This window comes from Momordica charantia, assembly GCF_013281855.1.
Source record: "Momordica charantia cultivar OHB3-1 chromosome 1 unlocalized genomic scaffold, Mcharantia_2.0 BLBB01000001.1, whole genome shotgun sequence".
In the NCBI taxonomy this organism is placed as follows: domain Eukaryota; kingdom Viridiplantae; phylum Streptophyta; class Magnoliopsida; order Cucurbitales; family Cucurbitaceae; genus Momordica; species Momordica charantia.
Window position 1 is genome coordinate 3667330 of NW_028275157.1, and position 26566 is coordinate 3693895.

A 26566-nucleotide genomic window follows, 5' to 3' on the forward strand; every position below is an offset into this window, starting at 1 on the left:
CTCCTCTCCTTATTTACAGGTCTTCTTTTCTATTTCACGGGTCGGAAAGATGGGTCTATGTTGAGGCGATGCACCATAATCTTCGGGTCGATGTCTGGCATGTCCTCATGGGACTACGCGAATATGTCCGAGTTGGACCTGAGGAAGTTGATCAGCTCCTCCCTATCAATGACCCCCAGCTTGGTTCCTATACTTACTTGTCTTTCAGGACTAAGCAAAGGAACAAGCTCAAGCTCCTCAGTCGGTGCGGAGAACTCCCTTTTACCTACTTTTGGTAGGTCGGCCTCAGACTTCAGCAACCCGTCCCAGTTGGCTTGTCCTTTTAGAGCTCATACTGATGACCCTTTGAGTGTGGAGGCATAGCACTCCCTTGAAGTTTTCTGCTCTCATCGGACCGTGCCCACTCCATTAGGAGTTGAGTACTTCAGGACTTGATGAAGTGTTGAGGGAACAGCCCGGAACGAATGGATGATGGGTCTCCCGAAGATGGCATTGTAGGCCAACCTTCCATCGATCACAACGAACTCGGCCATCTGGGTTACTTGTGTATCATCTTGTCCAATCATAACCGGCAAGTCGATACACCATTCTGGAGAGACCGATTCTCCAGAGAATCCAACCAAGGGAGTTGGACTCTTCTTGAGCTGAGATATGGTCCATCCCAAGGCCAGATATGTCGGAAGTGACAAGATGTTGGCAGACGCGCCTCCATCTACCAACACTCTTCTGACCAGAACATGATCAATGAGGGGGGCGATCACGAGTGCATCATTATGGGGCAAGTGTACCCCCTACAGATCGGCAATGCCGAAGGTAATGGAGCAAGTTGGTTTCTGCTCCCTGATGATGCATACCTCGCGCCTAGCCTCGCGAGCTAGGTTTTTCCTTTTATTTCCAGACTGGCCCCCGCTGGGGCCCCCGAAAATAGTGTTGATGATCGCAGGTCGGTCATCTCGACGAGGTGGCGTCCTTGAACGCTTCCTGTCTTCTTTCTTCTCTACCGAGTTGGACCTCGGTTTTCCGACAAATTTTTTGAAGTAGCCATCTTGAATGAGGTCTTCAATTTGGCGCTTTAACTCCCAGCAATTTGATGTATTATGGCCGTGATCGAGATGAAAAGGGCAATATTTATCCTTATTGCTCTTTTCCGGGTCTCCTGGGAGCTTCTCAGGTCGCTTGAGAAACTTCTCCATCCCACTTTCCTCGACGTTTGTAAGTATCTCAGAGATGGGGATGGTGGTCGGAGTATAACGCTCGTAAGGTCGGCTTCGACTGGGGCCGATCTCCGACCTACGATACTCAGTCCTGCTACTGGAAGAGGACGATCCCTTGTCCCTAGATTTGAAATCAGACTTCCTCTTCTCTTGGTTTGGCTTCTTCTGGTCAATCTGCTTCTCTGGTCGGCCGGTCTTGGTTCGGAGGAGCTCTTGTCCATCAATGACTTTCTTCGCCTTTTGCAAAACTTCGGCAAAGGTTGTTGGAGCCTCCTCTCCAAGCTTCACGGTGAGGAAGTAGCACATGGCCGAATCATCGGAGTAGTGCGCGACCTTCAGCTGCTCTTCCTGGAACTTTGTGACATATTCTCTCAGCGTCTCACCTTTCTTATGTCTGATGGTGGCGAGATGAGTCGCTGTCTTCCTATCGTAATGCCGAGAAGAGAATTAGCTAATAAATTCTTTGCTCAACTAGGAGTAGGTCGATATCGACTTGGCCGGCAGTCTTCAGTACCACAGGCGCGCGCTGCCGGTGAGCGCGATCTGGAAGGCGCGGCACTTGATTGCATCTGTTGCCGCCTGAAAATCCGTGAGGCCTTCGAATACCTCAACATAATCTTTTGGGTCCTTAGACCATCATAAGGCTTCATGGTGGGAGTTTTGAACTTCGGAGGGATCAATGCCTCCAGAATGTCCGAGGTAAATGGCGATTCTCCCAAGTCGCCATCATCAAACGCACTTTGCTTTTTCTCGCACCTTGCCTTCAAGGCTTCAACCTGAGCATCGAACTTGCTCTTTAGCTGGTCGAACTCCTCTCTTGTAATCACTCCCTCGGGAGTTATCGGATTGTAGGAAGACTCGGCCTGCTGGTTGGAGCTCTTGTGCCAGCAGGACGGAGATCGTCCATTTCGGAGGGACGAGCTTCTCTTTCTGTTGAGATGCTCGCGGAGATCGCCTCTCTGATGAGTATACTTTTCGTCCTCATCCCCTCCAGGTTGCTCTTCCTCGACTGGTCCGAGGTGCAAACCCCTTTGCTCACGCACCTCATCGTGTGCCATCGGGTTTTCAGACCGGGACGTGGCACCCGCAGCTTGCACCATCTCGTTGTACATTTCTTCCATGGTGCACATCTGAGTGCGCATTGCCTCCATTTCTTTCTGGAGGGCGTCAAAATTCTCCCTAGTAGGAGTTGGGGCTGGTCCTCGAGTGGTTCTCTTCGAAGCCCCACCTCAGTCGCGATTGGCCTTGGATGGCTTTGGATGTGCTGGTGGCAGAACGGGTGTGGTGATGCGTGCCGACCTGCGGAGAGGCTCTATCCCAGGCCTTCATGAACCTGTCCCTCTACCACCTCTGCCCCGACCTCCCTCGGTGGCCATCATTGGCCGCTAGAGCTCTTCGATCGGCTGTGTTGGTTGAGTTTACTGGTTGAACCATTTTTATTCGCCTTCTTAAATCGGGATGACTTAGATCGTCCTTCCCCACAGACGACGCGAAATATTTATGCAAAAGATTCACAACGCTGTTCTATAAACCTAGCTCGAACCCGGTCCTTGGCTCGACCTGAACCCAAGAGTGAGTCTGCACAAGAGGGTAAACTCTCCGACGCTCAAGTCAGTATAGATCGGACTCAATATTTAGTTCGATGTCAGATTTGATACTTGAGCGTGAAATGAGGCCCCTATTTATAGGTGGGGGATCCGACAGCACTCACGACCGACGGTTACATGTTCTTTCCCATATCGGACCTGTCGGGTTCCGAGTAGGTCGGTCCTCCCTCAGATCGGACTTCGGCATGTACACAACCTTTCCCCCATGGGCGAACCTAACCTCTTCGGCAGGTTCAAGGTGGAGCTGGGAAATTTTAATTCTTAAACACCAATAAGCGTCCTCCACGTGTCTCAGGTAGTTTTACCCCCAAACAATGTGTAATACAATATTGCCCCAGCGGAGGCCTTCGAGACATAAAAATGACTATTGCTTCAGTATGCCTCATAATGCTGAGAAGGTACTTTCCTGTCCCAACTAAGCACGAATTAGTAAATAGTCACATAAAGATTATCTTTCGCATGTTGGTCTGGAAGGATTTCCAATAGTTTTTTCTTATATTTTTATTAGACTGTATACTTTCCGTGACTACTGGAAAAAAAGAGTCTCTAGTGTTGCCACCAAATGAAAATGTACAACCATGGTAATTTTTATCTCGTTGTCTTGACATTTTTTCATGTTTCTTGGAGTATTAATTATGGTGGTTTGCTCGTTGTTAATTACTCCAACATAAAAATGTCATTGAATAAAAGTCAAACAACCCCATAAGCTCATTAACAGGCAGGAATCAAAAATTGCCCCAACTATATGTCCTCTTGGTTATCTCTTTGCTTGAACAGTATGTGGGTGTAGTCACCAAATTTTAGAACATCATACTTGATTATGCTCACTATTAGCTAATCGACTTCGAAGTAGCAGACATTGGAAAATGTGGTCCTCCTTATAAATTTTTTTTTTTCCGTTTTGTTTTCGTTTTTTGTTTTGTTGTTTGTTTTGTTGTTTTTTGTTTGTTTTTTTTTTTCAATGACCATATTTCTCTACACTTGTCTGCATCAACTTCATGATAGAACCTTATTAAACGTGGATGTTTCAGTTGTTACACCAATGCTTAAAAAAGGATATGATGGTTTTATACAACTCAATAAAGCATGTTAACATTTTCTTTCTCAGCCCTAAACGACATATTTGCTCATTCATATTTAAGATGAGGATGGAATCTCATATAATAGTATTTGATATTAGGAAGACATTCAAAATCCATGTAGTTTGTTTGGGGAAGGGAATACTCTGGACACGTGGAAGACCCCTATTGGTGCTCCAAAATGACTCATGAATCATGCCCAGCTCGAAAGGCCGAGATGGCCGCCACCAACGCCGACAAATGCCAAGTGTGAGGGCCGAGGTGAGCCTGGCCCAGGTCTGACCCACCGGGGAGCTCGGTATCGGCCGAGATGCGCAACTGTCTGCGGCATGATTATCGGGCGTAACCGTCGGTCCCGAGATCACCGGATGTAACCGACGATCCCGAGATTACCGAATGTAACAGTCGCTGATTAGCGAGACCACCACCCATAAGTAGGGGACCTCACTCCCCGATCAGGTACGATGATTTCTGGCTTCGAACTAAACTTGGAATCCGACCTATACTGACTTGATCGTCGGAGTGCTCACCTTTTTGTGCAGGTCCGCCCAAGTGTTCAGGTCGGTCCGGAGGCCGAGTTCGAGCTACAACCAGGAACACACTGTTGTGCACATCTTTGCATAAACATTTGGCGCCGTCTGTGGGAAACGACTGACAATCTAAGTCATCCCAATTCCTTTAAATCAACACGCGAGCGAACATGGTTCAACCAGCGAATTCGACCAATACGACGGATCGAAGGACTCTAGCTGCCAGCGATGCCCACCAGAGGGAGGTCGGAGCAGCGGCGGTAGAGGGGCAAGGTCACGACGGCCTAGCAGCGGAACCCCTCCGCAGGTCGGCACGAATCACCGCGCCTACCCTACCGCCTGCACACCCGAGGACGTCCAAGGCCACCCGTGGTCGAGGTGGGACCTCTAAGAAGGGCGCCCGGGGTCCAGCCCCGGCTCCAACAAGCGAGAACTTTGATGCGCTCCAGAGAGAGATGGAGGCAATGCGCACACAAATGCGCTCCATGGAGGCAATCTATAACGAAATGGTGCTAGCTGCAGGCGTAGGGTCCCGATCTGAAAATCGAGCGACGCGCATGGACGTACGCGAGCAAAGGGGTTCCCACCTCGGCCCAGCCGAGGAAGAATGTCCCGAAGACAACGAGAGTGAGGAGTACACTCGCCAAAGGGGAGACCTCCGCGAGCATCTCAACAGAAAGAGAGGCTCGTCTCTCCAAAAAGGGCAGTCACCATCCCGCTCCCACAGGAGCTCCAACCAGCAGGCTGAATCCTCTCAAAATCCCGCAGGGATAATCACAAGGGAGGAGTTCGACCAGCTAAGGGGGGTTGCTCGATGCTCAGGTGGAGGCCTTAGAGGCCAAATGTGAGCAGAAAGACGATTCACTGAACGATGACGACTTGAGAGAATTGCCTTTCACCTCGGACGTTTTGGAAGCACCAATCCCTCCGAAGTTCAAAGCTCCTACCGTGAAGCCTTATGATGGGATGAAGGACCCCAAGGACTATGTTGAAGTCTTTGAAGGCCTCATGGACTTCCAAGCGGCATCTGACGCCATCAAATGCCGCGCCTTTCAGATCGCGCTTACTGGCAGCGCGCGATTGTGGTACCGGAGACTGCCAGCCAGGTCGATCTCGACCTACTCTCAGCTGAGAAGGGAGTTCCTCGCCCAGTTCTCTTCTCGACACTATGACAAGAAGACAGCGACCCATCTCGCCACCATCAGGCAGAAGGAGGGTGAGACGCTGCGAGAGTATGTCACCAGATTCCAGGAGGAGCAGTTGAAGGTTGCACACTGCTCCGATGACTCGGCCATGTGTTATTTCCTCACCGGTCTAGCCGACGAAGCCCTCACGGTGAAACTTTGAGAGGAGGCCCCAGCCACCTTCGACGAGGTGCTCCAGAAGGCAAAGAAAGTCATCGATGGACAGGAGCTCCTCCGAACCAAAACCGGCCGACCTGAACGAAAGATCGGCCGGGGCAGAAGTGGAAAAGATGAAAGGGCAGATCCCAAGTCCAAGGACAAGGGATCCTTTTCCAGCGGCCGAGCTGAGTATCGAAGGGCGGAGAACGGACCTACCAGGAGCCGACCTTACGAGCGCTTCACCCCAACCACAATTCCAATTTCCGAGATCCTAACGAACATCGAGGATTCTGGAATGGAAAAACTACTCAAGCGTCCGGAGAAACTTCAGGGAACCCCGGAGAGGCGCAGCAAGGACAAGTATTGCCGCTTCCATCGGGAGCACGGCCACAACACGTCGGACTGCTGGGAATTGAAGCGCCAAATTGAGGATCTAATTCAAGACGGCTACTTCAAGAAGTTTGTGGGAAAGCCCGGGACCAGCTCAGTAGAGAAAAAGGAAGAGCGAAAGCGTTCAAGGACGCCGCCCCGGCACACCGACCGACCTGCGGTCATCAATACCATTTTTGGAGGGCCAAGCGGGGGTCAATCCGGACATAAAAGAAAGGAGTTAGCCCGTGCAGCCAGGCGCGAGGTGTGCATCGTCGGGGAGCAGGGGCCGACCTGCCCAATCACCTTCGACGGAGCAGACTTGGAGGAGGTCCACCTGCCCCACAATGATGCCCTTGTGATTGCTCCCTTGATTGATCATGTGGTGGTCAGGAGAGTGCTGGTAGACGGGGGCGCATCCGCTAACATCCTGTCCTTACCGACCTACCTCGCCTTGGGCTGGACGAGGTCGCAATTGAAGAGAAGCCCAACGCCGCTGGTTGGGTTCTCTGGAGAATCGGTCATCCCAGAGGGTTGCATCGACTTACCGGTCGCGCTGGGGCAGGACCAAACTCGGGTCACTCAAATGGCTGAGTTCGTGGTAGTTGACGGTAGATCGGCCTATAATGCCATCTTTGGGAGACCCATCATCCACTCATTTCGGGCCATTCCCTCAACACTTCATCAAATTTTGAAGTATCCCACCCCCAATGGCGTGGGCACAGTCCGAGGAGAACAGACCGCTTCGAGGGAGTGCTATGCCGCCGCACTCAAAGGCCCATCGGTCTGCGCCCTCGAAACTCTCAGGGATGGGACGCTCGAGTTCGAGGCCGACCTGCCGAGGAAGGAGTTTGCCGCACCCACTGAGGAGCTCGAGCTTGTTCCTCTGCTTAGTCCCGAGAAGCAGGTAAGCATAGGAACCAAGCTGGGGGCCACCGACAGAGAGGAGCTAATCCACTTCCTCAGATCCAACTCGGACGTCTTTGCGTGGTCCCATGAGGACATGCCTTGCATTGACCCGCGAATTATGACGCATCGCCTCAGCCTAGATCCATCATTCCGACCTGTGCAACAAAAGAGAAGACCTATAAACAAGGAGAGGAGTGATGTAATTGTTGAGGAAGTTAACAAACTTTTGAAAGCTGAATACATAAGAGAAATTTCGTATCCCGAGTGGCTCTCCAATGTTGTATTAGTTAAAAAATCTAACGGCAAGTGGAGAATGTGTGTAGATTTTACGAACTTAAATAAGGCATACCCGAAAGATTGCTTCCCACTGCCGAGGATTGATCAGCTCGTGGACGCCACAGCCGGGCACGAACTGCTCACCTTCATGGACGCCTACTCTAGGTACAACCAAATCAAGATGCATGTCCCAGATGAAGGTCATACCGCTTTCATAACAGACCAAGGTCTGTACTGCTACAAGGTCATGCCCTTCGGGTTAAAGAACGCAGGAGCGACCTACCAGAGAATGGTGAACAAATTGTTCGCCAAGCAGATCGGCCGGAATATGGAAGTGTATGTGGACGACATGCTTGTCAAGAGCAAGCAGTCTAAGTCGCATCTCTCCGACCTGGCCGAAGCCTTCGAGGTTCTGAGGGCATATCAAATGAAGCTCAACCCTGCTAAGTGTGCCTTTGGAGTCTTCTCGGGAAAATTCCTTGGCTTCATGGTAAACAACCGGGGAATCGAGGCCAACCCCGAAAAGATTAAAGCCGTGATCGAGATGGAGGCACCTAAAACGCTGAAACAGCTTCAGTGCCTCAATGGCAGGATTGCGGCCCTGAACCGGTTTGTTTCAAGGTCGACGGACAAGTGCCTCCCTTTCTTCAAGGTCTTACGAAAGAAAGGGCCGTTTGAATGGACGGCGGAGTGCGAGCAAGCGTTTCAGCAATTGAAGAACTACCTCTGTTCGGCACCCTTGCTTGCCAAGCCTATGCCGGGGGACAAGCTCCAATTGTACCTAACAGTGTCTAACAGTGCCGTCAGCTCGGCCCTAATCAGGCAAGAGGAAGCGCGACAAAACCCGGTCTACTACACAAGCAAGGCTATGACCGAAGCCGAGACTAGATACCCTCAGATGGAGAAGTTGGCTCTCGCTTTGGTCACCTCGGCCCGACGACTTAGACCATACTTCCAAGCCCATACGGTGGTGGTGCTCACTAACTTGCCTCTTAAAAGTATCTTCCACAAGCCGGAAGCTTCCGGACGCCTAATGAAGTGGGCAATAGAGCTAAGTGAGTACGACATCCAGTTCGAACCCAGAACTGCGTTGAAAGGACAAGCAGCGGCAGATTTCATAGCCGAGCTCACACCACCTTCCGAGCTGAGCGGGTCCGACCTGCCTTGGACAGTCTATGTCGACGGATCCTCCAATGAGAAGGGGTGCGGAGCCGGGGTCCTCTTGCTCGGACCAGGGGTTGAACGATTTGAGTATGCCTTGCGGTTCAGCTTCCGGACTTCTAACAACGAGGCTGAGTATGAAGCATTTATTGCCGGCCTGCAAGTCGCTCAAGCATTGGGGGCCTCTTGTGTTAAGGTCTTCAGTGACTCCCAGCTGGTTGTGAGCCAGATCAAGGACGAATACCAAGCCAAAGACACCCGAATGGAGAAGTATTTGGGCAAGGTCAGATCATACCTCGCCCAGTTTCGAACTTACGAAGTATGCCGGATTCCGCGGGCAGAAAATTCTAATGCTGACGCCTTAGCCAAGTTAGCATCGGCGTACGAGACCGACATGGCCAGGTCGGTCCCCGTCGAGATCCTAGATAATCCCTCGATCTTAGAGCCAGATCTGATGGAGATCGGCGCTCCAGAACCCTCATGGATGGACCCGATCGCGGACTTCATTAGGGGCAACTCACCACAAGACCCCAAGGAGCGCAGAAAGGTGGCAAGGCGGGCAGCTCGGTTCGTGGTCCGAGATGGGGCATTGTACCGACGTGGCTTTTCCCTGCCTCTGTTGAGATGCCTAACCCCTGAAGAGGGCCTGTACGTCCTCAGAGAGATCCACGAAGGAGTGTGCGGCAATCACTCAGGCGCCCGGTTGCTGTCAGCCAAAGTGATCCGACAAGGATACTATTGGCCGACCGTCAGCCAGGACGCCAAGAAGTTCGTTAGAACTTGCGACAATTGCCAACGCTACGGAACCATAATCCACCAACCTCCCGAGCTGCTCACCCCCATCTCGGCCCCGTGGCCATTCGCGCAGTGGGGGGTAGATATCATTGGTCCTTTCCCTTTGGGCAAGGGCCAGACCAAGTTCGCTGTGGTTGTTGTGGATTACTTCACCAAGTGGGCCAAGGCCGAAGCGCTCTCCCACATAACGGAATCCAGGGTCACGTCCTTCGTATGGACGAATATTATATGTCGCTTTGGTATACCGCAGGCCATAGTGACAGACAATGGGAAGCAGTTTGACAATGCCAAGTTCAAAGACTTTTGCAGCAAACTTGGCATAAGTCATCTCAGCTCGTCCCCCGCGCATCCGCAAGCAAATGGACAGGTGGAGGCGGTCAACCAGATCATCAAGCGAGGCATCAAACTTAGACTGGACTCCAAGAAAGGCAGGTGGGCCGAGGAGCTACCAGAGGTTCTATGGTCGTACCGGACCACCCAACGAGGGTCGACGGGTGAGACCCCGTTCTCCCTGGCCTTCGGCTCCGAAGCTGTAGTCCCGGTTGAGATCGACATGCCATCTGACAGAGTAGAGCATTACGAGCCTTCGACAAATGAGGAAGAGCTGCTCCTCAACCTCGACTTGTTGGAAGAAAGAAGAGCAATGGCCCAAGCGCGGAATATCAGGGCAGGATGGCCAGACATTACAACGCCCGCGTTCGACCTCGGGCCTTTCAGGTCGGACATCTGGTCTTAAGGAGGGTCCAAACGCATGTGGGTGCCCTTGATCCGGCCTGGGAAGGCCCATTTGAGATCAAGGGCATAGTCCGACCTGGGACGTACGTATTGGCCGATCTGAAAGGAGATGTCCTCGCGCACCCGTGGAACGCGGAACACCTGAAGCGTTATTATCCTTGAAATGCCAAAAGGGTTTTCAATGAATTTGTAACGACTGTTCCAAAAGCATTATGATCGGAATAAATGTGATGATTTAATTTCATGCTTCCGAGTTCGACCAGAAATTAAATGGGGGCCACGGACTCCCACGCGATCGCATTCCAGCAGTTGGTTCAAATTCAATCCTTCGAAGCCTAAGGATACGAGGAACGATATGAAGAATAGCTACGGATTTTAGCCTTTTTACCTTTTAAGTTAAGGGTGAAATGTTAAAAATCCAGAGTTGGTGCAATGTGTTGAACATTAAGAGATTCAAACTCAAACTTTCAAATTATTTTAATTAAAGGCGCGACCTCAAAAGTAAAGAGGTGCGAGGTGAAATTAGCTGCAGTTCAAAGGAAAAGCAAAGAAAATAGGTCGCTAACAACAAAGTAGAAGCAAATGGGAGTCTCTTTATTGAATGAAGAGCAGAGTCAAGGCTTATAGACCTTGCAGCTCTGCCCTGACACTTACAAACAAAAAGAAAAGGGAGGGAGAACAGCGAAAAGCCTCGTGAAGGGTGGTCGCCTAAGAGCCTGCTGGGGGAGCGCCCTCCTGAGTGGAGTCGACCTGGTCCTCTTCGGGATCGGAGTAGTCAGAGTCCAGATCCCTGACATACTGATCCACCAACGCTTGGGGGCCAGGGGTGCCGCCAGGCCCAGACGCCCACTTCTCGGCATACCTCTTTTTCAGACCGCTGAAATCGATCTGAAGGTCGGGCATGTCGGAAGCAATGCCCTTCATGAGGAACTTGAAGCCCGCGTCAGAAAAGTCTTTGGCAAATCCATCGAAGTCAGGATGTTGCCTAAACGATTCCTCCAGCAGGACTCCATTGCTGAGGCGCTCCTTCGCCGTCTCCAGCTCGGCAGTCGCATGCTCCAACTCCTTATCCTTCGCTTCGAGCACCTGGAGCATGTCGTCATTCTCCTTCAGGAGCTGGAACTTCTCCCTCTCCAAGCCCCTGGTGATAGCGTGGGCAGCTCGGAGTTGAGCCTTGCGCCTGTCCTCCTCCTTCTTCAGCAGCTCGGCCTGAGACTCCACCTCGGCCTTCAAAGTCTCCACCTCGGAGTGAGCCTTCAGCAGCTCATCCTTCATGGTGGAGGAAGCAGCCTCCAAGGCAGCGGAGAACTCATCTTTCTCCCTCGCTGCCAAAGCTTCCCTCCCATCCAGCTCGGCCTTTACAACCAGAGCCGATTGAATGGAAGCAACGAACACCTGAGAAATGGTACAAGGAAAAAGTTAGATCGAACTACCTGTTGGGCGAAATCAAGCAAAAATGGGGCACTAGTCTTACCTCGGCGGCGTAGTCGATGGTCTTCTGCAGAACGGACCCAGGGGCGCTCACAAATTTGGACGCCCTCCTTAGGCAGCGGTCCAAACTCGCAGCTGAGATGCGGGTCACCTGGTCCCTCACCCCGAAACTTGACGGCTCAATTCTGAATCGCGCCGTCACGTCGGACGTCCCGCCCATCCTGGCCGCAGGATCGTCCACCCGATCAGCGAAACCTGCAGGCAAGACCCTGCAAGCTCCGACCTCCGAGGGGGAGATCGCCTTCTTTTTCTTCCTTCTTCGCTTTAGAGGGGCTTCCTCCCTCGCCTCCTCGCCCAAAGGCGGGGCGTCCGCCGCCTCGGTCTGGGCGTCCACCGCCTCGGTCTGATCCCTGGGGCGCTTCTCCCTCGAGGGACCCCCAGAAGATCCAGCCCCGAGGCAGGCCCTACCACGGCAGGGGAGGGAGGTTTCGAACTCTGGGCAGCCTCAAGAGCATGGGCTCGGCCCTTAGACTTGCGCTTCACGCCGCTTGCAAATCCGCAAACCATGGCTACAAGATAAAAACAAGGGTCAACACAAGGTTAGAGGAAAAAGGGGGAAGGCAAGTTCGGCATACCAAGTTCAGAGTTCGGCCTTGAGGATTCGATGGGACGAACTGCAGGGTTGTAATCTAGCAGCCCGGACTCAAGCAGCAGTTCGTCAGTCACCAGGGTTCCGACCTTCCTACCCCTCGGAAAGCGCTCCTTGTAGTATTTCAGAGTATCGAACGAGGCCTGCGTAAGCTCGGGGACTGGTCGGATTGAAGCTGCATGAAGACAAAATCCGAGTTAGACCTGAATGACAGAAGAAAATTACGAAAAGTAAGAACTACTCCGTACCTAGGTTCCCAAACCTAGTGGGGACGTCAAAGAAGGAACGACCTGACTCGTCCTTTGCGAGCCATTCCCCCGAAGCGTAGAACCACTTCCTCACCCATCCCTTGATGGAGGTCGGCCCCTTAACTATACCGCCTGCGCCTTTCCTTGCGCACATATAGAACCGACCAGGCTTCTTAGCTATCCTTTTCGCCTCGAAGCACGCGAGGAGCTGGTCTACGTCCAATAGCTCGGCCTCCTCACTATCCTGAGCTCGAAGCCAAAAGAGAATGGCCAAAGCGAAAATGACACCCCACCCATTGGGGGCCACTTGAGCCGGAGCCAACCCAGTCCGGAAGAGAAATTCTTGGACAAAAGGGTGAAGGGGAAGTCTGAGGCCGTACTCAAACATTTTGAAGTAGAGAGTGACCCATCCCTCTGGAGGATGGTCAGCTCTGTCCCCCTCCTCCGGAAGCCTGAGGAGGATGTTCTCAGGGATAGCGAACCCCCTACGAAGGGATCCGAGGTAGTGCTCAGGTATCCTAGAAGGGTATTCCAAACCCTGACCTGAAGTGGAGGCGTCGCTATCCTCCCCGTCATCGGAGATTCTAAAGTTTTCTATCTCCTCGAGCTCGGACTCTAACCTACGAGCTAAATCGGATCCTAGGTTGCTGCTAATAGAGGACGACATGGCAATTATGTTCGAAAGAGAGAGGGAAGAGACCGACCTACCAAGGGTTCGAGCTGCCTTCAGATCGAACTCCAAGAATTCAAGGAACGTAAGGTATGATCTGAAGGATTGGGGGCATTTATAGCCCGTCGGAAGAATTTCCCCACCGTACACGTGTAATCAACGAGCGGCTGGGATCCTCTCCGAGATCCGAAGCGTCGGAATATTTGAATATTCCGACGATAAATCTTCCGCGACGGTTGTATTTTCCCACGAATAGGAAGTCGCCACGTGTCCAAAGCAAGTCGAATGAACTTCTCTGCCAGGTCGAGATCGGACCAGACAGAGAGGGGGCCAATGTTTGGGGAAGGGAATACTCTAGACACGTGGAAGACCCCTATTGGTGCTCCAAGATGACTCATGAATCATGCCCAGCTCGGAAGGCCGAGATGGCCGCCACCAACGCCGACAAATGCCAAGTGTGAGGGTCGAGGTGAGCCTGGCCCAGATCTGACCCACCGGGGAGCTCGGTATGGGCCGAGATGCGCAACTGTCTGCGGCGTGATTATCGGGCGTAACCGTCGGTCCCGAGATTACCGGATGTAACCGACGATCCCGAGATTACCGAATGTAACAGTCGCTAAATTAGCGGGACCACCACCCATAAGTAGGGGACCTCACTCCCCGATCAGGTACGATGATTTCTGGCTTCGAACTAAACTTGGAATCCGACCTATACTGACTTGATCGTCGGAGTGCTCACCTTTTTGTGCAGGTCCGCCCAAGTGTTCAGGTCGGTCCGGAGGCCGGGTTCGAGCTACAACCAGGAACACACTGTTGTGCACATCTTTGCATAAACATAGTTCAACAACTTTCGCGTGATATGAAGGTCTAATTTGTCAAATTACACGGGAAATTTAAAAGTTTTGATCACATCCTATCTTATCATGTGCTTCACTCATTTTGATATTTCAATAACTTGTCTGTAGTAGATGTATCAACTCTTCAGCACTTCACTTGATCACATTGAACAAAGAAATACTTGCTCGAAGGACCTTTTTCTCACCTGGATAACAAACTTGAAAAAGCAAAATCTCTTCTATGGTTAAAAAAAAAAGCCTCTTGGGACTGTTGTTTTTGCTGACACTAGCAAATTCTTATAGTGTCATTGCTTTCTCAATATCAATAATTAAATATCTATCCTCCTTCTGGTAATTGCATGCAAGAGAATGAGGTCCTACGACCTAATAGAGCCCAGAAAAACAGTGTCAAAAACGACCTACTTCCATTTAACCACAAGTCAGCGGAATTCTATTTGCATCTTATTATAGGTTGGTCGTCTATTTAATCTGGAATTTGATCTCCTGTTAGGTTTATAGTTGATACTTTGGTCATTAAGTTCACTCATTGCTGCTAGTCTGTGGCTGCTACTTCTTCGAAGATGATATGTTATCGTCGAAACAAAAGCTTGAGAGTCAGGAAGAAAGGTGCTCCACCATTTCGACTAATATGAATGTGGACGTAATTCCCTCGTTGTGAAAAACGTAATGTGAAAGGGATGCGTCTAATCTCTTTAAGTTGTAAAAATATTTTATGCCAGACATAGCCTCGATCAAACTAGTTTGTATCTCATTATTTGTCTGCATTTCGATCTAAAACTTATCTCTCTAATTATATTAACTATTGTTGCTAGCACATCTTATCTATATAATGATTATCCTTGAAAAATGACTTGTATTTAAGGAAAGATTCAGAATGATCGAGTACGGAGGAATCTTTGTCTTCGAGCAAGAAGTTTTAGATAAAATCAAAGATTTTGAAAGCCCAATGAGTATAAGAACTATGCTTGTCATTCGAAAACTTGAGATATATGAAAAGTAGCAGACCAAATTACCAGATAAAAATACCATTTATTACTTTTAAAGTCACCTTATAGCATATGAGTCGGGGTTTCTCGAAGGTGTGAAAAGTACGTGAGCATGGCAAATATGTGAGTGAGAATAAGAAAAATAACCAATTGCCCCACTATAGTAGTGCTATAACACAAGTCAATAAATATAGCAAATTTGGCCCACTGTAGAGTTATGGTAAAAGTTAATGGTCAAATGTCCCAATATATATTGGTATGGCGAAGGCTAATGGCCAAAATGGCCCGGTATATGTACTGATATTGTGAAGGTTAATAAGGACATTCCAAAACTCAAAGCTCAAATATGACGAAAAATGAGGTATTAGGCTTTGGAAGGATAATTGGTTCAAAGACATTAGGTACGTATTTAACCAGTAAGATGTGGAGAGTGAAATTTTGGACGAAAGATGGTCAAAGCGGAGATCTTAACATCGAAAGAGAGCTAAATAAAACAAAGCACTTAAAGTTTTTCGAGACATCATGAGGGCATTCACATTTTCTAGATTTTTCACTTTTTTCACTTTTTTATTCTCTTTTTTTTTTCCTTTTTTTTTTTTTTGTTTTTAGACAGGACTCTATTGTGTTTAAATATTATTTAAGTCAACATATTTATTTATTATGGAGACAAGAGTCTAGGATAATTTGTACATGTCTTAAAAAAAATATTCATTTGAAAAATGTGAATATTGATTTTTACAACCTTAAAGATACATTTTGTTTTATAAAAGAAGTGAGACACGAGAATCACAAACATTAAAATACTCAATTTATTTGTTTTTTACACAACTAACTAGGAAAATTTGTGGTTTCTTTTTCAAATGAAAAATGAAAACAAAGAAAGAAAGAAAGAAGGTTATTTTTTATTTTTTATTTTTTTTACTATTTTCATGTACAACAAATGAAGAGCTTTATGTGTGAGGTGGGAAGAAAATAAAGGTTTGCGAAAAACAAACAAACAATAATAGTATTTACGTAAGATAAAGGCAATCACATATATAGGCAATAACAAAATAATAAATACATGGATAGATATGTAATATACATAAATGAATATTCAGTGTGGTTAGTCTCTATGTTTTAAAGGATACAGGTCCCCAAATTGTCCTTGATTCCTTCCTTATCCAGGAAATAATAGAGGCACTCTTATCAGCCTTCTACTTAAGGTCAACCTGAGAAAGGGTTTTCATGTGCCTACATGGGAGTTCAATATTCAACAAAGATCACCACTACTCATCATCGATTCTAAACTTAATGGTAAAGCCCATGTAGGAGGCTTATGTACGTGCGTGTCAAAATAAAAATAAAATTAGAAAATAATACAAAAAAATAAATTTGACCCGCTTAAAAGTTGGAGTCCCCATTGGAGTCACCAAACTGTCACTATGGGTTTGCGACGTGGAGCGGTCGGCTATCTTCACAAGAGGAGAAAAATGGAGTCGCCACATGTCTTTATTTCTAGGGTGTGACTGGCCACCCAAATGCATGAATAAGTTAGTCTGCATGAAAAAGATATGCATTCGGGGGTCTTTTGTGTATGAGGAAGGTATTAGGACCGCACAATACTCGTTCATTGAACGTAATTTATCTTTCATATTATTTTTAAGAAAACTGGCCTTAAAAGAAAGAAAAATAAATTTATTTTTATTTTAAAAGGTCCCATGTTTTATTGATCATTATTCATAAGGTAAATGATCGACAATAATTATGTGAGGCTTCAAATAATATTTAAAAAAAAATATTTGATTTTTTCACTTGTAGAAATATCATGAGTGCTTTTTAAAATATCAACTTTTCAAAAAGAAATGCCTTTATACAAATATTTTATCAATTAAATTTTTTTTTGTTCACGACAAAATTTTACTTATGAGGGATCTAAAATAAAGAAAAAATATATGTTTTATTTATTTTTAAAGAAAAGATATTTGTTTGCTTGATATGATAAACTTTTTTTTAATGTGAAAACAATTCTTTCTTTGCAAAACACGAGGACAAACCATATTGATTAAAATTACACATTTTTCTTTAGGAAAAATATTTTTAAAAACATCAATTATTGGCCTCCCGAGATATGCACATTTACTCTTAAGAATCCAAGAACATCGGCCTCCCAAACATTTCAAGGTTCCATCGTTGGGAAGTTCCCTTTTGCAAATTTTAGTTGAAGATATTTAATAAAACTAAGAAAATAACATTCATTAAACAATATTATATACATTTGTCAAATATCATACATGTAATCAAAATAAACATGTTAAAAGATAATCCATAAAATCACATGTTTCAAATAGTTCCAGCAACCATGATATGAAATTAGCAATATAGATAAAAGAAGAATAAGTGAAATAAAACAAGGGAAGAAACATATCTTGAAAATAATGTCCAAAGAATTATATTTGGGCTTGGAACATGGGTAGGAAAAACAGTATATGAGAAAATATATCAATCTACTTTATTCAATAACAACATGGAAAACTTACCGTCTAGACAGCAAAACCACGGTTTTTGCCTTCTTATTCAAATGTGTCGCGAGTGAAATGATGAAGAAGAAAGTTGTGCTGAAAATATGATAGAGCAAACTTTGAGATAAAATGAATAAGGAGACAAAAAAGGAAGAAAATGGAACGAAAGTAGTAACCAAAGGGAATGGAAGAAGATAAAAGAAGTTATGATGAGTTGAAGAGAAAGAAAAAAGAAGAAGCAAAAGAAAGCGTAAAGATTGAGTGAGATACCGTGTGATAGATTATGAGGAATGAGTAGGAAGTGATGAGAGAGAATTCGTGGGAGAACAATGAAATAACGAACCAAGAGAACAAAAAAAGAAAAAAAAACAAAAAGAAGCAAACCTTATGACAGAGCAAAAAATCGATAGTAGTAGACCTCTCTTTGTGATGCGTTCCTCCCCCTCCAAAACATAGCCACTTTTTAATCAAATGGAAAAAATATTTCCATTCATTACATAATAAATTAAAATTTTATGATTTTATTACAAATTTTGATTTTTACTTCAACTATGCTGAATCAAATTTAAAAAATATTGTATATGAGTAAGATTTTATTTGATTTTTTATTGAAAATATTTTATTTTGAGAAAACATGGAAATTTACATTTAATAAAAAAAAGTATAAAGTATGAGATTGTTACTTTTATTATTATTATTCAAAATTAGTTGATTCTAAAAAAATACAAGGAAATCAATATTTAAATCAAATAATTTTTATTTTTAATTTTTATTTTTTGATAAAACAAATAAAAAATAAAATAGTTCCCACAAAATAAACAAAAACTTTATTGGAAAGTTACTATAAATTAAAAAAAAAAGTTGATGAAACAGAATAGGAGACAAATTTAGGGGTCTATATATGCGTCAACGACATGTCAATCGTTTATCGCTCGTGACTGCCTTTTTTTAATCAAGTAAAAATGGTGAACTCTGTAGTCTTCGCTATGGGATTGAAATGAAATGAGACACTACCCTTTGCATGTGACTATGATTTAACTTGAATTACAATTTAATTTTTGTTTTAGTATTATTTTTTCGAATTTATTTCTTTACTTTGTAGTTTCTAAATCAATTATCCATTCAACTTTTTCAAACCAATTTATACCATTTTCAAACATATTTCTAGTTGATTAAAATTATTTATCTTTTAATTTTTTATTTATTTTTTATTTATTTACACAAGTTTACCTACTCTTGTTTTCAATTTTAAATTTACATCATTTTCAAACATATTTCTAAATCAATCATTTATTCATCTTTCCAATAAACTTTACACAATTTTCAAACATATTTGTAACTCACTCAAATAATTTCCCTACCTTTTTATTTTTCACATACTTTCATTTTCAAACTTATATTTATACATTTTTATAACCTATTTGTAAATCAATAATCCATTCAACTTTCAAATTTTACACAATTTCAAAAAATATATTTCTAACTCACTAAAATTATATTTTTTCCACCTTTTTACTTCTTACCTACTTTTCTTTTTAAATTGAAGTGTACAAAAATTTTAAATTTATTTCTAAATTAATTGTCATTTCAATGAAATTTACATAATTTTCAATTTATAATTCACAAAAATAATTTTTTTAACTTTTATCTATTTCTTTTTAAAAATTAAATGTACACAATTTCGAAACATATTTCTAAATCAATCGTCCATTCAACTCTCCAATCAAATCTACACAAATTTAAAACATATCGTTTATTCACTAAAATTATTCCTACTTAATTAATTAATGAATTTATTTAATATTTGAATTTCAAAAATATTTTTACCAACTATAAATACCTAATACTTTAAATTCTTCTTCACGATTTTATATCCAAAACTCACTTTGTTGATGCAGGATTGTGCTGAGCTATAGAAGGTCGTTCATATCAGAACGAGGATGAGCTGGCGAGGTGCGACCTTAAAAAAAGGGACCTGCAAAAGGAACAAACATTCTAAGGCCCAAGTTAGAAGAGACACAACCTACACTAAGTCGTTATTGGAGTAGAATTGCGTACTTGAGTGGAAAGGTAGAGTGTCTTTTTTATAGGCTAGGGGGAGACAAGGTCGTTGAAACCACTCCGGTCGATGCTTAAAGTTGTTGGGCCCCCATGTTGGTTGTCAGGCTTGAGGTCGGAGTCCTCAGGTCAGCCTGGTTCATTCGGGTGAACTTTGGTCTGCAGCCAAGTCATTTGTACCTTGCTGAGATGTTTCGTCACATGTTGAGTTTGTGTTTTTCCCTCAAACATTTGCCCTATTTCTGGTAGGTCAGAGCTTCGACCTTGCATAGGATATTGATAGAGTGGCTCAAAGTCGGAAACATTCCACGAGTTTGGTGACCAACCAACCAAGCATGCTTTGAGGGTAAAATACAAAAACTTAAGTTCAACCACACAAAGGGATTTGGTATTTGGGGGGGGGGGGGGGGGGCGTTTGCACTCAGCAAGAGGTGAGAAAAACTCTCTAGTGTTTATTCAATTCAACATTCAAAAGATGGTTTAGAATAAAGGGGGTTTGCACTCGGCCTTTTAAGAAAAATAACAAGATTAAAAAGATAATTAAAAATGATAAATTTCTAAAAAGTAATCAACTTGCCAAAAAGTTAAATTAAAATTGATAAATGTAAAATAAATAAACCATAATAAAATCCCTCAAAATATCTCAAACAAATAAGGAAAACCTTTCCTAATTTGCTTGGAGTGGGCGACAAGGCAAGCTAGGGGAACCCATAGGATGGCTGGGGCGGAGGGTGAGGCGAGCAGGCGTGGGCAGTAGAGGCTTGCGCATGGGCTGGCACGCGTGCGGACGCTGATGGGCGTGCAGCAATAGAAGACGTGCGAGGGGCGCTGGCGAGGTGAGGCATGCGAGGACAGGTCAGGGGGTGTACGGCATGGGCGGATGGGCGTGCTTGCATGGGCAGCAGGTGGGGCGAGCATGGGCGCTGGGCCATGCGTGGACACGCGTGGGCGCTAGGGCAAGCGTGGGCATGAATGGGCGTAGGGGCAGGCGTGGGCGCACACGGGCGTTGGGCCAGGCGTGGGCGTGCGGTACTGTGTAGTAGGCGGAGGCGTGCGTTGTAAGGTTAGTAGGGCAAGGATGCACGTGGTAGGGGGCATGCTGGGAGGTTTGTGCTGCAGGGGTGTGCGCGTAGTGCCGTGTGTTGTGGGCATGCTTGTCCAGGGTGTGTTACCCATGGCCGCATGTCCAAACCATCCTCACCACTCGCTTTCCTTTCATGTCTTTAAAGCTTTCTAGTGTAATTTTCTTGTATCGGGTTTTTGGGGTTGTAGGTGGAATTTGGCCGAGCGGCTTTGGAACTAGGTGTGTATTAGTAAGATATGTAAGCACGCCAAATTTCAAGCCAATCGGAGTTCACACGGGCCCTGTAGGCCAACGAGTGACTCCTCGCCACTTAGGACGTCTACACCTGCCACACCAAAAATGCCTTATAATGTACCTTAGGGGGGACCAAGTAGTCATCAAACCTCCCCCCGACCAAGTGTTGTATACTTTCTTGCAATCAAAGCTTTCTTGCATCCAATGTCTACAATGCTTGTTTTAAAGATGTTTTCAACTGTTTTTCTCTCTCACGTTTTCTAAAACCAATTTTCTCCTAAAACGTGAGCGGAGGCTAGACCCACGACCGAGATTGTCCGCAACTTACAGTTTTTTCCGGCTGACTTGCTCGTTTGAGCTAGAGCAAGTGCCGCACAATCGCTCGAGCTGCTTTGAAAAGGTGCGATTGTGACAAGTGGTATCAGAGCCAGGTTAGCTCCTCGACCCGAAAAAGTCCGGAACCATGTCGGCGACAAAACAACTGAGCAAGTCGCACGTCGACCGACTGGTAGAGATAGAAGAACAACTTCTCTACCTAAGAGAAGTCCCAGATTCCCTCCGTCTGCTGGAGGCGCGAGTTGATGAATTCTCCGAGAAGTTTGGAGAAATAGACGCAGTGAATTCCCGTGTAGACGGGTTGCCGATACAAGATATAGCCATGAGGGTTGAGACCCTAGAAAGCAAAGCTACGCGTCCTGGTAGCTTCGAACGTGGAGATAGTTCCACGAACCCAAACACACAGATAGAAGTACGTATGGGAGAGTTAAACAACTCGCATTCGGCAATGATGCAATTGTTTAACGAAATGACAGAAGACTTCAAAGTAACCATCGACACCCTTCGAGCTGAGATGACTGAAATAAGCACTAGAGTGAACCTAACCATGCGAGCCGTGGGAAATCAGGCTCCCAACCAAGCTAACATGGGGTTCAACAAGTTGAAGGTCCCAGAGCCCAAACCATTCAATGGCAATAGAGACGCAAAAGATCTCGAGAACTTCCTGTTCGACGTAGAACAGTACTTCAAGGCTACGGGGACAACGTCAGAAGAGATGAAAGTGACTTTGGCCACCATGCATCTTACTGATAATGCAAAGCTGTGGTGGAGATCTAAAGTCAACGACATTCAGAATGGTCGATGCACGATCAATAGCTGGGATGATCTCAAGAAAGAATTGAGGGGTCAGTTCTTCCCCGACAATGTCGAGTTCATGGCTAGAAGGAAGCTACGTGAACTCCGACACACTGGAACAATCCGGGACTACGTGAAACAATTCTCTGCCGTGATGCTAGATATTCGCGACATGTCAGAGAAAGACAAGGTGTTCGTCTTTATCGAAGGATTGAAACCGTGGGCCCGAACCAAGCTGTATGAACAAAGGGTACAAGACCTTGCCACCGCCATGGCCTCTGCCGAAAGATTGCTAGACTATAGCAGTGAACCATCCCACCCAAAAAAGAATGCTACAAACCCCACTGGGGGAAACAAGACGTTCAAACCCTTTACCCCAAAGAGTGGGGGAGCTGACAAGAGACCTCAAGGCCCGAATCCCGGTCCTTCCCGAGGACCCTATCCACAAAGTCAAAACGCTCAAAGGCCGATATCATGCTTCTTGTGCAAAGGTCCCCACCGGGTAGCTGAATGCCCACACCGAGCTGCCCCTTACTGCCCTTCAAGCATCCGTTCAGTCGTGCAATGAACCTGAAGTTGGAACGGATTGTGAGAAGGAAGAAGACGAAGAAACACCTAGAATGGGGGCGTTAAAATTCCTATCTGCCATTCAAAAGAGGGTCAATGGACCCAAAGGAACGTCCGAAAAGGGGCTTATGTTCGTAGATGCTACGATCAATTGTAACCCTGCAAAGAGCACCATGGTGGATTCGGGTGCAACCCACAACTTCATATCAGAACAGGAAGCCCGCCGACTGAAATTGACTATTGAGAAGGATACGGGTAAGATGAAGGCCGTCAACTCCGAAGCTCTACCCATTGTGGGAGTTTCTAAAAGAGTGACGTTGAAATTAGGGACGTGGACAGGCAGTGTCGATTTCGTAGTAGTTCGCATGGACGACTTCGTCGTTGTACTGGGGATGGAGTTCCACATCGAACATAAAGTCATACCGATGCCTCTGGCCAAGTGTATGATTGTCACTAGTAATAGTCCCACTGTGGTCACAGCTAGCATCAAACAACCTGGTGGCATAAGGATGATATCCGCGTTACAGTTGAAGAAGGGCCTCAACCGGGAGGAACCTACCTTTATGGCCATTCCGATGGTCGAACAGCCGGTGGAGACAAGAGATGTCCCACCTGAAATTCAAGTTGTCATGAGAGAGTATGTTGACATAATGCCAGATAGTTTACCAAAGACCTTACCTCCTCGACGAGGGATTGACCACGAAATCGAGCTCATTCCAGGAGCTAAACCTCCAGCAAGGAATGCTTACCGGATGGCTCCACCGGAGTTAGCCGAACTCCGAAAGCAGCTAGATGAGTTGTTAAACGCTGGGTTCATCCGCCCAGCTAAAGCTCCCTTCGGAGCCCCTGTGCTGTTTCAGAAAAAGAAGGATGGGACGTTGCGTCTGTGCATTGACTATAGAGCCCTCAACAAAGTCACGGTTCGCAACAAGTATCCCCTCCCAATCATAATCGACCTGTTTGATCAATTTCATGGAGCTAAATACTTCACGAAATTGGTTCTCAGGTCGGGCTACTACCAAGTGCGTATTGCAGAAGGTGACGAGCTTAAAACTACTTGTGTGACGAGGTATGGGGCTTTTGAATTCCTCGTGATGCCTTTTGGATTAACGAATGCCCCTGCCACGTTATGTATTATGATGAATCAGGTCTTTCACGAATATCTCGATCAGTTTGTGGTAGTCTATCTAGACGATATAGTGGTATACAGTCCGACGCTGAAAGAACACCAGATCTATCTCAGGTTGGTCTTCGACAAACTAAGGCAGAATCAGCTATACGTAAAGAAGGAAAAGTGTGCGTTCGCACAAAAGCGGATCACGTTCCTTGGCCACGTGATCGAACAAGGGCAAATCAGTATGGACACAGATAAGGTAAAGGCGATCCAAGAATGGAGAGTCCCTACCTCTGTGACCGAGTTGCGCTCCTTCTTAGAGTTGGCCAACTACTACCGACGATTTATCGAAGGATTCTCAAGGAGAGCCACCCCAATGACAGAGTTACTGAAGAAAGGAATGACCTGGATGTGGTCAAAGGAAAGTCAGGACGCCTTCGAAGATCTAAAGGCGGCCATGATGAAAGGCCCAGTACTTGGGCTAGCCGACGTGACGAAGCCGTTTGAAGTAGAAACGAACACTTCAGACTACGCTTTAGGTGGTGTCCTTCTTCAAGACGGTCACCCGATCACTTACGAAAGTCGCAAGCTGAATAATGCGGAACGACGTTATACCGTATCAGAGAAAGAAATGCTAGCAGTCGTTCACTGCCTCAGGTCTTGGAGGCAGTACTTTTTGGGCTCATATTTTGTGGTAAAGACGGACAACAGTGCAATCTGCCACTTCTTCAATCAGCCTAAGCTAACATCCAAACAGGCCAGGTGGCAGGAATTGTTAGCCGAGTTTGATTTTAAGTTCGAACACAAGGCAGGAAAGTCTAACCAAGCTGCCGACGCTCTTAGCCATAAAGGAAAACATGCGGCCCTGTGCATGTTAGCCCACATTCACGCCAGCAAAGTGGACGGGTCGATCCGTGACCTCATTAGAGAATATCTTCAAAGAGACCCCTCCGCCCGATCTGTGGTCGAGCTGGCTAAGACCGGGAAGACCCGCCAGTTCTGGGTTGAAGGGGACCTATTATTTACAAGAGGAAACAGACTGTACGTGCCAAGAATGGGAGACCTGAGAAAGAAGCTCCTACATGAGTGTCACGATACTCTATGGGCTGGTCACCCGGGGTGGCAACGGACTTGCGCCTTGCTGAAAAAGGGGTACTTTTGGCCAAATATGCGGGAAGATGTGATGTAATACACGAAGACCTGTCTTATCTGTCAGCAAGATAAGGTAGAAAGGACTAAAATATCAGGGTTGCTTGAACCCCTACCAACTCCTACGAGACCATGGGAGAGTGTGTCGCTCGACTTCATCTCTCACTTGCCCAAGGTAGGAGAACATGAAGCCATTCTTGTCGTTATCGATCGATTTTCCAAATATACAACTTTCATTCCGACTCCCAAGACGTGTTCCGCCTAGCTGACGGTGCAGCTATTCTTTAAACATATAGTAAAGCTATGGGGAGTTCCGACGAGCATCGTTAGCGACAGGGATGGCCGATTTACAGGAACCTTCTGGACGGAACTTTTTTCTATTCTGGGTTCAAGCTTGAACATTTCCTCGAGTTATCACCCACAGACTGATGGTCAGACAGAGAGATTCAACAGCATGCTTGAGGAATACCTGCGTCACTTCATCGATGCCAGACAAAAGAACTGGGTCCAGCTGTTAGATGTGGCTCAATTCTGTTTTAACGGCCAGACAAGTTCTTCAACAGGAAAGAGCCCCTTTGAGATTGTGTGCGGAAGACAGCCGTCTATGCCACATATTCTTGACCACCCGTATGCGAGGAAAAGTCCTCAAGCCCATAACTTCACAAAGAAATGGAAGCAGACGACAGAAATTGCTCGAGCATATTTGGAGAAAGCTTCCAAGCATATGAAGAAATGGGCGACCGCAAGAGACGCCCTCTCGAATTTCGAGTAGGCAACAAAGTTCTTATCAAGCTGAGGCCAGAACAGATTCGTTTCCGAGGACGCAAAGACCAGAGACTCGTGAGAAAGTACGAGGGACCCGTGGAAGTCGTTAAGAAGGTGGGGAGTGTCTCGTATAAGGTGGTGTTACCAGCTTGGATGAAGATTCACCCGGTGATCCATGTGAGCAATTTAAAACCTTACCACCCCGACCTTGAGGATGACGAACGCAATGCTGTTGTGCGGCCTGCCATCGACTTCAAACGGAAGGAAGACAAAGAAGCAGAAGAGATCCTTGCAGAGAGAACCAGAAAGGTGGGGAGACCCGTTCGAAAAGTTCGAGAATTCCTCATCAAATGGAAGGACCTACCTGATGCAGAGACCAGTTGGGAACGAGAAGAAGACCTTGAAGCCTGGAAGACGAAGATCGAGGACTTCAAGCTGCAGCAGTTGACAGGGACGTCAACCGTTTAAGTGGGGGAGAATGTTGTGGGCATGCTTGTCCAGGGTGTGTTACCCATGGCCGCATGTCCAAACCATCCTCACCACTCGCTTTCCTTTCATGTCTTTAAAGCTTTCTAGTGTAATTTTCTTGTATCAGGTTTTTGGGGTTGTAGGTGGAATTTGGCCGAGCGGCTTTGGAACTAGGTGTGTATTAGTAAGATATGTAAGCACGCCAAATTTCAAGCCAATCGGAGTTCACACGGGCCCTGTAGGCCACCGAGTGACTCCTCGCCACTTAGGACGTCTACACCTGCCACACCAAAAATGCCTTATAATGTACCTTAGGGGGGACCAAGTAGTCATCAAACCTCCCCCCGACCAAGTGTTGTATACTTTCTTGCAATCAAAGCTTTCTTGCATCCAATGTCTACAATGCTTGTTTTAAAGATGTTTTCAACTGTTTTTCTTTCTCACGTTTTCTAAAACCAATTTTCTCCTAAAACGTGAGCGGAGGCTAGACCCACGACCGAGATTGTCCGCAACTTACAGTTTTTCCCGGCTGACTTGCTCGTTTGAGCTAGAGCAAGTGCCGCACAATCGCTCGAGCTGCTTTGAAAAGCGATTGTGACACCGTGCGCCTGTCTATGTGTGCGTGTGGGTGGCCTC

The 26566-nt window shown here is 46.4% G+C and overlaps 1 protein-coding gene across 1 annotated transcript; it reads left to right on the top strand.

Moving 5' to 3' along the window:
- Positions 1-25366: 25366 nt before the first annotated feature.
- Positions 25367-25930, top strand: LOC148213108 (uncharacterized). The gene has a single exon (XM_088123226.1). It carries the CDS (start codon positions 25367-25369, stop codon positions 25928-25930), a length of 564 nt encoding a protein of 187 aa, XP_087979352.1.
- Positions 25931-26566: the final 636 nt, after the last annotated feature.

Coding starts and splice junctions, on each gene's coding strand:
- LOC148213108 (XM_088123226.1), top strand. CDS start 25,367: ATGGAAGCAGACGACAGAAATTGCTCGAGCATATTTGGAGAAAGCTTC.